We start from the raw sequence: 13041 nt of genomic DNA on the forward strand, positions 1-13041 counted from the left end.
CTTTGCTATATGGTAAAGACAGTTACTCCTGAATGTAGCAGGAACAGGAATTGCCATGCCTTCCAGGTATTGGACTGCAAGTCCCAGCAGCTGTAGCCAGCATAGCTAAGGTGCAAGCCTTCTGGAGGCTGCAGTCCAAGAGCATATTGGAGGGACGCATTACTCTAAAAATCTGTATTGCTTATAATAAATAGGTTGCAAAGTTGCTGAAGTCCCATTGTTTGGAGAATAAAACAGTACAACTAATAATGCCATGCTTGAGTAAAGATCTCATTGGTGAGACTGGCCTTTGTAGTTGTTGCACCAGACTTGTGACACAGTTGCAAGATTGTTGAGGAATAGTTACACCATATTTGTAGCATTTTGTCCCTGAGAAAGTATGAGCTGCTTCCTCTTTTTCCCTTTTTTGAGCTGGTGTGTTTGATACATATATATCTATATGAAGGAATGTGATCTACAACTGCTCCTTATGAGATTTTACCATTGCTACATACTTTGCAAATAAATAAATAAATAAGTAAGTAACTATTATGTTTCATGCTGTTCTATACATTGTAGCTTTGGTTTCAGATTTTTAAAAGGAACCCAACTTCCTGGGAGAATCTGTAGAAGACATCCTAGAATTTCAACACAGAAATGTAAGGTACTGCACTTAGGGCAGAAAAATTAAGTGCATAGATATAAGATGGGGGACACCTGGCTGAACGAGATTAATAGATATGAAAGGGATCTGGGAGTCCAAGTAGACCACAAGCTGAACATCAGTCAACAGTGCGATGCGGCAGCTAACAAGGAAATGTGATTTTAGGCTGCATCAATAGAAGTATAGTGTCTAGATCAAGGGAAGTAATAGTGCCACTCTATTCTGCTCTGGTCAGGCCCCACCTGGAATATTGCATCCAGTTCTGGGCACAATTCAAACGGGATGTTGAGAAACCGGAGAGTGTCCAAAGGAGGGCGACTAAAATTGTGAAGGGCCTGGAAACCATAAAGCCCTATGAGGAACAACTCAGGGAGCTGGGAGTGTTTAGCCTGGAGAAGAGAAGGTTAAGAGGTGATATGATAGCGCTGTTTAAATATTTGAAGGGATGTCATGTTGAGGAGGGAGCAAGCCTGTTTTCTGCTGCTCCAGAGAATAGGACCCAATGGAGCAATGGATGCAAGCCCCAGGAAAAGAGATTCCACCTAAACATTTGGAGGAACTTCCTGACAGTAAGGGCTGTTTGACAGTGGAACACACTCCTTCCTCAGAGATTTTGGTGGAGTCTCCTTCCTTGGAGGTCTTTAAACAGAGGCTGGATGGCCATCTGTCGGGAATGCTTTGACTGAGAGTTCTTGCATGGCAGAATGGGTTGGACTGGATGGCCCTTGAGGTCTCTTGCAACTCTATGATTCTATGATTCTAAGTAGACATTCTTGAAATACAGTAGGGAAATATATATATATATATATGCATGCATGCATGCATGCATGCGCACACACACCTATAAACACACACTGCACTCAGAGGACATAAGAAAAATGACCATAGCTGTTGTCCTTGAGTTTGAGCCTTGCAAGAGAAGAGGAAGGAAATATATCAGAGGCAAGCAAATAACTTTTTTGGGGTGGAAAAAATATGTTCGAGACTATTTGCGTCAAAAGAAGTATTACATCATTTAGGAGATATATATTTCTTTAATCTCCAGAGGAAATGACCGGGGCCACTGAACTTTTGAAGAACATCTTTTTTTCTTTTGCAAGGAAAGCTGGTCCGCAAATGCATTAATAAGAAGAAAAGAGAAAGGAGGAAATAAATTGTAGGATGCGCTTTTGGGTTTTTTTGATCTGTTTAAAGGGCTCCAGTGCATGGAAAGAGAAGAAACAGGCCTGGCTTGCAAATCTTTTATAGCTGGTTAGGGAGAGGTCTTTGGGAACACTCCTTTTTTTCTGTTTCATAGATGCGTAACATCCTCCTTGAAATGACTCAAGAAAGTCATTTCAAAAAGCAGGAAGGCTTTATTAAAAAGCTCATGTCAGCTAAAAAAAGAGGAGGAAAAGAGCATTGGATCTTCCCTTAAGGAAAAGACTGAGGAATCAAGATTGGGGAGGAAAAGTAAAACCAAGTAGAAAACAGAAATGCACATTTTAAGAGGGAAGTGTTTGCAGAGACGGTGCCAAGTTGGAAGGCAGGACGGTTGCTTCACTGGAAAACAATCCCAACATTTTAAAGTTTTATAAAAAGAGGAAAGTTTGGAAAGAAGGCAAAAATATGTTGCAAAATAAGACACACATCAAGTGAGATGGATCCAGGAAGGGAACCTAAACAGGCCAAAGAGTTTCTCTTGCTTGATGCAATGTTGAAGATTTGCAAAGGAAGAAAAAGAGCCCTTTGCTTACACAGACTTTTGCACATATATATATTTTTCTCTGTTTCCAAAATGGAAGTGGAAGGAAAAAGAGGATGGAGAGAAAGGAAAAAAAAAAAAATCAGGAATGGGGAAACGGAGGGAGAAAAGTGGATCGGAAAAGGAGCAAGAAGTTGGTCACATTTCCTAGACTCCAATCTGCTTTGTTGGAGGGTTTTCATTTTCAGTCAACCTCCTTGCCTGGCTTTCTCAAAATGCCATTGCAAAGAGAAGGGACATGTTTTCAACCCATTCAATTCCGAGCTTTGCATCCCAGTGCTTTCCTAACAATAATAAAAGTAATAGGAGAAACCACTACGCAAAACACTACAAAAAAATAAGATGCCTCACATGTACACACCCCACAAAGTGGAGAGGAAAATAGTCAACAATAGTGAATTGGAAACAACTCTTGAGCAAACAGGGCCCACTTCTGAAATAATATGGGGAGGGGGATATTTCATATACAAACCCCATAGCAGCCCCATAAAAAGATTGGGAAGAGAAATAGATGCATTACATTGCATTGCATTGCATTCATTACATTGCGCCTCCCCCCCATGCATTTCTTTGCTTCTGAACTGTGTATAGCGGCACCCAATGTATAAATTTGGGGCACAAGGAGGGAATTAATAGCCGCCCCCCATTTTTATCCATCATAGGGGTGTTATGGAAGGGTCCGAACCCCAAAACAGTCCTCCATTGCACTCAATTGAGGCCAGGCTTAGGCCCTGATTAGGCCTCAGTCTGGGTAACCATGGCAACCCCAGCCAGGGAACAACATCCCTGTCTCTCTCTCATCCCAGCTTCATCCTTTACCCAAAATATTTGGGGCCAGAAGTATTTTGGGTTTGGGATTTTGCAACGTTTGCATATATTTTGTGAGATTCTCAGGCCACAATGGGACCCCAGTCTTATCGTGACATCCATTTGCGTTTCGTATATATTTCATATATACACACCTTCATCATCTTCATATATTCATGGTCATAGACCCAAATATAAGATATAAAATGAGAATATATCTGCATTATCTACACATCTAGATTGATCTAGATAGATACACACCCACACCCACACACACACCCATATATGCGCACATTTTGTGCATTTTGCTTGCTCCAATGAAGGCAGCGCATTTTGGTGGGTTTTAGATGTTATTGTACACATTTACTGCTGAAATTCATAAAACATACACATACATTTTGTACTTTTGAGTTGCCGCAATTGTCAGTGTTTTGTGGATTTTGGATGTTGTTGTACACACAAACATTTACTGTGGAAATTCATAACACTCCCATTTACACACACAATTTGTGCATTTTGGTCGCTCCAACAAAGGTATCACTGTGGATTTGGGATGTTATCTTACACACACATACTGCTAAAATTCATAACACAATACACACACACACACACACGCAATGGCTAGTAAGTTGAAGTTTAATTCCCAAAGGTTAACACTAAGTATAACGAAAGATAATCCCAGTCATTCAAAGTCTAAAACTCTTATATTTCATCTCGACAGGTAAAAATGGTGCAAGCACAGATAGCCTAATATTATACTCTCTCTCTCTCTCTCTCTCTCTCTCTCTATATATATATATATATATATATATATACACACACACACACACACACACACATACATATATAAAACAAGTTACTTGTATATAGATATAGATACAAGGTGTATGTGTGTGTGTGTGTACCTTGTGTGTTGCAAGATGGCTTGTGGATTATTATTATATACACACACACACCTATATACACACACATATAGTGGTAGAGGCACAGATAGATAATTTTATACTATATATACACAGACACGCACATAAATATACACCATATATATAAATAGTGGTGGAGGCACAGATATATATATATATATATATATATATATATAGTGCCTGCAACAAAGTTTGGGTCCACTGAGTCACCAGAAAGCGAAGGTGACACTCGCTTGGCCCCTTTATTTTGGAGCATTTAGGTTCAAGGGGGATACTATACTCCAACCCTGCCCTGCTTCCGTCTCTTGGGACACATAGCATTGCATTGGGATGGAGGGGAGTCCTGGAGAGATTGCGCAGAAGGAAGGAGCATTTTTGGGGAAGATTCCCATCCATACCCCAAGAAAAAAACAAACACCAACCCCCAAACCCTATTCTTTTGGAGAGATGTAGGGGTCTCTCAGCCAGCTTGCATTGCCCTCTTTCCTTCCAAGGTTGAATATATGGGAAAAGGGGGAATCTATGGGGAGATCTGAAGGTTTTAGGAAGGAAACTATGAATCCCAAGGGGAGGGGTTGCATTGCATTGCTTTGCTGGGCTTCCAGGAACAGAGTCCTAGGAAAGGGGCCCCCCAGACAGACATCATGAGTTGCACGTATCCTTTTCCTTGTTCCTGTTTTCCCTTTGCAGCAAAATATTGTTGCCTGGAAATGCACAATGTATTTCATATATTTATTTTGTTATATTTTAAACAAAGGATGAACGAATTGGCTTCTTTGTAGAAGATCAAGCTCTTGGAGAAGGAGGCCAGGGAAAACCAGAAAGGCCTAATAGTCCAGCTTTGCAAACTCTCTCCAAAAAGGAGGTCAACCCTGTTTCAACTAAAAAAATTGTCAAATCAAATTCCAAAGGGGAGGAAAGAGGAGAAGGGGAAAATAATAGCAATAATAATAATCCACAAGCCATCTTGCAAATGCAACACACAATGTACAAATATATACCTATATCTATATGTATATACAAGTACATTGCTCTCTCCCTCTCTATATATACCTTGTGTGTTCCATTTGATGGTACAAATATGGTACACACAAAGTACAAATATATATTTGTACCTTATGTGTGTGTATGCACACACAAATACCTTATATACACACACACACATACACACACACCTTGTATGTTGCATTTGCAAGACAGTGCAAATATGGTACACAATATATATTTGTACCTGGTATATCTATATCTATAGATATACACACACACATTGTGTGTGTGTGTGTGTGTGTGTGTGTATCCACCAAAAAGAAGATACACAGGGGAAGAAAAAGACTGCAAAAATTGCACATCCTCCCAGGAAAAAAATTATATACACACAATTTTATACAGTATAAGGAGATCTTACCTGTTCTTCCTCTGGGCTCAACTCAGCAGCCATCCTTTCTGGATTCTGGATTCCCACGATCCAAAGTCGACCCAGGTTCAAGGAAATTTAAGTTTCCCAAAGCCTCCAAATAATAAAAATAATAATATATATTTGGGGTTTTCCCCCCAGTTTTCTCCTCACTTTCTTAGATTGCTGGAGGATGGAAGCAACCCAAATGGCCGTTTAGGAATATATATATATATGGTCCCTCAACTTGGAGGATGGCCCAAGTTGGACGATGACATCCTTCCACCTTTTATTTCCAAGCTTTTTTAATAATAATAATAATAATAATAATAATAATAATAGATCTATATATGCATAGGTTTTTCAAACCAGGCAGGGAGAAAGAAAAAAGTGGTTGCAGTTATTATTATTATTAATATTCTTTTCCTCTCTTTTTTTTCAAGTTGTAAAAGAAAAAGGCAAAAATATATCTTTGCAAAAATATTAAAATGAAAATCAAATTGGTCCTGCAAAAACAGATGTCACAGAAAATCCTGTCCTCCCAAACTTGGGTTTTTCTTTTTCTAGTTGCCAAGACTTTCTTGGCCTCAAGGCAAGTCCATATATATATATATATATGTATAAAAAGGGAGAAGAACTCAGCCTTAAAGGAAGAAGGAGAAAAAGGAGGAAGAGATCAAGACGAAAAATCCTCTGGAGTTTTCCAAATGGCCCAAAATGTGGCCCAAAAAAGAGGAGAAATCCTGGCTGGAGGAGAGAGAGGAAAGGACCCCTTTGCAAAGGCAAACATGGTCTGGCTTGCAAAAGGAAAGAGGAGGGGGGGGGGGGAAGGAGAAAAGGAAAAGAAAAAAGAAAAGAAAGAGGGAGTGGAGAATGTGCAAGGCAAGAGAATGGAGGATTTGAAAGGCAAGGGAGTGGAAGGCTTGCAAAGCAAAGAGGTTATTTTGCTGTTCCTTTGCAAGAGCAGTGCTGCCAGCCTTTGGCCCTGAGCCTTTCCATTCCTCTCTTCTCTTTCTGGTTGCCTTCAGAGCCCTGGTTCCTCAAAAGCCAGAGAAATAGAGGGGAAGAAAGAAAGCCTCCCTCCCTCCTTCCTCTTCTCTTCTTCTTTCTCTTCTTCTTTCTCTTCTTCTTCCTTTGCTAGATCCAGGCACTGGCTTCCTCTCTGGGCTGCTTGCAATAGAATAAAAAAAAGGAAAGGCCAGCAAATGCAAGCCTCTCCTCTTCTTCCCTTGGTCCAACCCCCTCTTGCAAGGCTTGCTCCATTCACAACTCTGCATTTCATTCATGGAGGAGGCAAAAGCAGAGAGAGAGAGAGAGAAAGGAGGGAAGAGGAGAGCCCCAGAGAAAGAGAAGAGAGAAGGGAAGTGGCCATGCAAGAAAAGAGGGGAGAAGAGAGGGGTCCCAGCCACACTGCAGAAGTGATCCACTCTGAGACCTCTTTATCTGCCCTGGCTTAATGCTAGGGAACCCTGGGAGTTGTAGTTTATTGGGGGCCCAGAACTATCAGACATAGAAGGCCCAACGTCTCATAAAACTACACAAAAAAGCTTTGTTCCCTTTGCTTTCTAATCTGCCTTGAGTCCACAAGGAAAAGGCAGAATATAAATAAATCATATTATTATTATTATTATTACTACTACTACACAGGGGGTAGCTGTGTTGGCCCTTTAGTAAATGCAAGCCAAAATCAGCGATGCCTTTATCGGCCAACCGAAATGCGCCATGTGCATGTTGCAAGCTTTCGAAGCTCCACCGGCTTCTTCTCCATCCAGCAAGGTCTTAGAGACCAAAGAGGAATAAAATAAGAGATGTTAGTCAGATGCCTACCTTTTGCTGTTTCTGCCTTAGTGAAGACTTGGTTAAGATGGTTAGTTAAGATGATGATCGGTGGGGAAAATGAGGTCGCTTCTTGCACATGGTGCATGGTACGTGAAAGAGGTGTACAATGGCTGCATTTTGTTTGTTCGGTCCTCAGTTAAGACCTAGTTAAAATGGCGAGTTACAATGCAACAGGTATATTGTGTATTTTGGCTGGCCAATGAAGGTATCAGCAGTTTGCCTTCTTCCCCTTCCCAAAGCCTTCTTTCTTCAGCAAAAAGATGTCAGTTCTTGCACATGAACCATGGTGCATGGTACATGGAAGAGGTCTGCCTGCCTTTTGTTGTTTCTGTCCTTAGGTTTAGTTAAGATGCAACAAGTATATTGTGCATTTCGGCTGGCCAATAAAGGTATCACTGCTTGGAGAATTCTTGTTTGAATTCACAAAACTATAGTCCCCTGGCATTAAAGCAGTCCCACCTGGACTGTGTTTTTGGATCGGCGTTCTAATTTAGCCTTCTCTGTGTCAGAGAGCTCTGGTGCCACCGTAAACTATATTTCCCAGGGTTCCCCAGCACTGAGGAAGGGCAGTTAAACTGGTCTCAAATTGGATCATTTCTGCAGTGTCGTTTGGACCTATGTCAGAAAGAAGAGAGGGAGCTGGAGGTGGATGGGTGCCTTCAAGGATGCATCTTCATGGTGGAAAGAACGTGGAGGGAAAAGTATAGCCTAGTGCTTCCAAAACTTTGGCCTTCAGCTGCCATAATTCTGGCTTCTGGGAGTCGAAGTCCAAAACACTTGGAGGACAGGGTTTGGGAATGGGCTGCATATGGCCTCCACACCTCACTTTTGTGGTCCTAGATGGTCCTCCACTGTGCATCCCATGCCTTCCATTTGGGGCATGATTTTGGGACCCTTGCACATAGGCAGAGTGGTTTGCCTTCTCCCCCTTCTCAAAGCCTTTTTTCCCCAGCTAAAAATGATGGTCATCAGGGAAAAGGTGTCACTTCTTGCACATGAAGCGTGGCGCATGGTACATGGAAGAGGTCACCCAATGACTTCTCCGCCAGGCTGCTCTCTCTGCTACCCAACTGTTGGTGAGCAATTTCTTAGGGGCTCTCCTTTCTTAGGGTTCCTTGGGTTGAAACTAGACTTGGACCAGAAAGCAGTTCAAACGGAGGATGGCTTCAATAAAGCAAAGCTGTCCTCAGAGAGCCCTTCCAATGAAACCCTGTCCTCTGGAAAGTAGGACACAATGTCCCAGCCTCAGAGCACATGACGCACCATCCGTATGTGGTTTGGTTTCTGGCAGCTGTTCTGGGCCCTGTGGTCATTTGGACCAAGAAGGCCCCATAAATCTTACTTTGCATCCTCACACAGAGTTGTCTACATTAATACAGTCATAGCAGCTTCATACCACTGACTCTGACAACGCCACTATTTTGCAGGATGATGGGACTGGTAGTTCAGTGCTTAGAATTCTCTGCTAGGGATGTTCTGTCTTTGAGCACTGGATTACATCTCTGGAGACCAGGGTTTGATTCCCCACTTGGCCATGAAACAGTTTCATGGGCAGGTCACACTCTCTCAGCCTCAGGGGGAGGCAACAGCAAACCTCCTCTGAACAAATCTTGCTAAGAAAACCCCAGGATAGTTTCACCTTAGGTTCTCCGTAAGTCAGAAACTACTTGAAGGCACACAACAAAGTACTGCATTTTAAGTTACAGCAAGGGTTCTCTGGCTGTTTTGGACTTCAGATCCAGGAAGCCCCCAGCTGTGTTGGCCAATGATCAAGGATCCTGGGAGCTGAAATATCTGGAGGGCTGGGAAAGATTCAGCATGAGTGTAGTGGTTTTGAGTGTTGAACTATGACTCTGGAGATGTGGGTTCGATTCCTTGCTTGGCCATGAAACCCACTGGGTGACCTTGGGCACGTCACATGCTCTCAGCCTCAGGGGAAAGCTATGGCAAACCTACTCTAAACAAATCTTACCAGGTAAACCCAGGATAGGTTCGCCTTAGGGTTGCCATAAGATGGAAACCACTTGTAGGCACACAACATATCACCATGAGCTTTTTTGACTTGCATCCCACTCTGTGGTGGGTCAGAAATGACATCTTTCCTCTCCAGGAATGGCAAAGAAAAAAATAGGGCAGAGATAAGGAATCTATTTTGGGTGGATGGAAGAAATGTCCCATCCTACCAACCTGTATTTGGGCCATACCTCCTGATGTCCCCATATCTCTGTGTGAAACCTAGTGGCTACCCCAAATGACCCTCTAGGTCTTCCTTTCTTGCAGTTCCTATCAATCTCAATGTTCAGGAACACTGGGAGAATTAAAAGCAACAAATCTTGTAAGTCCTAGAGGGATTTTGATTGTATGGGTACATTTATACACATATGGTTACACTGTGATAAGATCTCTCTCTTTTGGTTCTCAGTACTCTCAGTTATTGCAAGAATCGCAAACCTCAAGCCTTGTTCCTTGCCCTGGGTTATGGCTTTTGTCCGCATTGATTGATAACAATGAGAACTTAAAATATAAATACATAATTGGTTTCCGTTTTGCTTTTACTCATTTGGCGATAGTACAGACTTGAAAGATGGGATTGTTTGCTGAGGGAAAACCGGTGGCAAAATGGTCTGGAACACCTTATAAATGGAAAAGTTATAGGACAGGATCAACAGCCCCATTTCACGCCATACACTTTTTGACTTCCTTTAGTTCTTTAGAACACCCTTCCCTGCCACCAACACAACATTTCAATTGACGGAATGATGTTTTCTGATTTGATGAATCTGCTCTATGATATATATTGTATCCATGAATTTTATTATCCGGCCAAAGATGAAAGTGCAAAGGCAGTTCTGATGCTGAACATAAAGAAGACAAAAACAATGACCAGAGAAGAAATGCACAAATTCAATCTAGACAACGAGGAAATTGAAATGGTTAAAGAATTTCCATATCTAGGATCAAACACTGACCAGAATGGAGATTGCAGTCAAGAAATAAGAAGAAGACTAGGAATGGTAAGGGCAGCTATGAAAGAACTGGAAAAGATACTGAAAAGCAAAGATATACAACTCAGCATTAAAGTCAGAATCATCCAAGACATTGTATTTCCCTTCACCATGTAGAGGTATGAGATCTGGACAATGAAGGAAGCAGACAGAAAGAAAACCATCTGAAATGTGGTGCTGAAGAAAAGTACGTAGGATCCCATGGACAGCCAAGAAGACAAACAAATGGGTTCTTGAACAGATCAGACCAGGGCTCTCCTTGGAAGCAAAGATGGCCAAGCCGAGACTATCGTACTTTGGCCACATCATCAGAACAATAATGCCAGGAAAGGTAGATGGTAGAAGAAAGAGAGGAAGACCACAAACCAGATGGCTAGCCGTAGTCAGTGGAGTGTTGGACAAAGGTTGGAGGATCTGGGCAAGGCAGTGGAAGATAGGGATTCCTGGAGATGTCTCATCCACAGGGTTGCCAGGAGCTGGTGTTGATTCGAGAGCAGCTAACAACAAAATATTTTTAAAAAGGAATGCTAGGAGTTGTAGTTCGGCAACAGCTGGAGGATACTGTTGAAATCCAAAAGTAGGGGACATTTGGCCAATGGAGGCTCTTAGTACCCTGTTTCATAGCCCTCTAGAAGAATTCCCACCCCGGGAATGAATCTGTGCTTGATACCGATGAGTTTAGGAAAGGTTCAAAGATAAACACAGAGAGATACGAAATTTGACTTCTCAACTGTTGGATGTTTGGGCCCATGTGATAGATGCCTTGTGTTTCTCAGCCGATGATGGCTTCTGTTGCCCCACATGCGGCAATTGTCGAGCCACTCTTCACGCTGGGAAGGCGGAACAGAAAATGCCAAAGAAATGTCAGATTTGCCGTTGGCTTGGAAACCATATAGAATTGCTCTTTTTCTTCATGGTCTTTCTTTGGGGGGTATCTGTGCCTCTCTCTCTCTCTCTCTCTAAGGCTGGGTTATGCAATGGCCGCTGTGTGCTAATACACCCACATCCTGCCTTTTCTACTTTATCTTTGCCATCATAAGGACTAGAAACTTAAGCAGACATGCAAAGCACCAAAGGCATAAGAACAGAAGATTCTGCAAGCTACGTTCTGTATTTTCTCCTCTATTTCCCCTGCCATTTCTTTGGCCTGCAGATGTCCGTTGCATATATTTGGTTGCATATATTTTATCGACAAAATAATTGATCCTTTTTCTCTCCTTGCACCCAGCCTCCTGCTTCCCATTTTGTTGCATGATCTGCTCTCGGTGTTGTGTGTCCTCGGCCACAGATGTTGCTCGCTGGTGCTATCAGAAATCAAATGGCTGGAGAGCCGCCTACATTCTTGGCAGAGAAAACAAGGTTTTCTGAGAAGAACGGCGGGTGGGGGAAGAGGAGGGATTTAAATGGCCCTTCTGTCTGCTGGCGAGAGAAAAAACTCCTGGTTATCAGGGCCTGCATCACTGTGGATTGGACATGATGTAATTTCTCTTCAAAACCACTCCAAGTCATTCAGAGAAATGGAGGCAGGCTACAGCAGTATTTATAGCATTGGGGATGGGGGAAGGACAAACGCTTTCCCTTCTGTTTCACTCTTCAAATGGCTTATCCAGGCTCCAGAATACTCTATTAACATGTGCCTTTTAATATGGGATAAAGCAGAACAATACACAGATTAACATGGAAATCACTCCTCCCGACCCAGGTCACACAGTATATATATATATATACCCCACTCACTTCCATGCCACCATTCTCTGAAGATGCCAGCCACAGGTGGTGAAACATCAGGAACAAACTCTGCTAGAACCCACAAAAAGTGTTCTTTGTCTGTCGTGTGCCTTCAAGTCATTTCTGAATCATGGCAACCCGAAGGCAAACCTATCCTGGGGCCTTCTTGGCAAGATTTGGTCAGAGGAGGTTTGCCATGGCCTTCCCATGAGAAAGTGAGAGAGAGTGACTCACTCAGGACGGTTCCATGGCCAACTCAGGATTCTAACCCAGGTCTCCAGAGTCGTACACTCAAACCGCTACACCACACTGACTCCCCATGGGATACAATACAGGTGGGAAAATCTGTTACCAAATTAACTTCCGTGAGTTCAGAGCTGTTGTAATGCTCCAATATTGTTAAAAGAAATGGAGGAACAGTCATACAGAATTGGGTTTCCTGAGATCTTGTCTCCCTTTTCATCTATTTTAAATAGCTGATTTGGTCTAGGGGTCAGATTATGCACCCCAGGAAAGAGTGAGCAAATGTCACCAACACAAAGAGGACAAAACCCTACAAAATGTGAGACGTTCAAGAAAAATGTAGGACATTGCAAAATAAAAGCTAAAAACACTAATATAGTATAGGCCCTTGCTCTCCACTGGGGTTTTGTTCCAGGGTGCTCAAGTTCCATTAAATTGAATGGAGTATTAAAATGGTGTCCCTTATAGAAAATGGCAAAACTGTTTGGTTTTTGGAATTTATAATTTTTGGAATATTTTCAATCTGTGGATGTTCAAATCAGTGGATAAAAAATGTGTGGATATGGAGGGCCAGCTATACTTATGCTTCTACGTCAGAGGTCTCCAAACTTTGGTCTTCCAGATGTTTTGGACTTCAGTTCCCCAAATTCCTGATTGTTGGTCAAGCTGACTGTGGCCTCTGAGAGCTGAAGTCCAAAACTCTTCGAGGACCAAAG

General features: G+C 42.3%; 1 protein-coding gene across 1 annotated transcript in view; it reads right to left on the minus strand.

The window, feature by feature from the left end:
* PTPN9 (protein tyrosine phosphatase non-receptor type 9) overlaps window positions 1–6825 on the minus strand; it is a 42030-nt gene extending 35205 nt beyond the window's left edge. Inside the window, 1 exon segment of the mRNA XM_042473996.1 lies at window positions 5523–6825. Coding sequence (XP_042329930.1) covers window positions 5523–5555 — 33 coding nt within the window. The 5' untranslated portion in view covers window positions 5556–6825.
* Window positions 6826–13041: the final 6216 nt, after the last annotated feature.

Source organism: Sceloporus undulatus, chromosome 6 (assembly GCF_019175285.1).
Source record: "Sceloporus undulatus isolate JIND9_A2432 ecotype Alabama chromosome 6, SceUnd_v1.1, whole genome shotgun sequence".
In the NCBI taxonomy this organism is placed as follows: Eukaryota; Metazoa; Chordata; class Lepidosauria; order Squamata; family Phrynosomatidae; genus Sceloporus; species Sceloporus undulatus.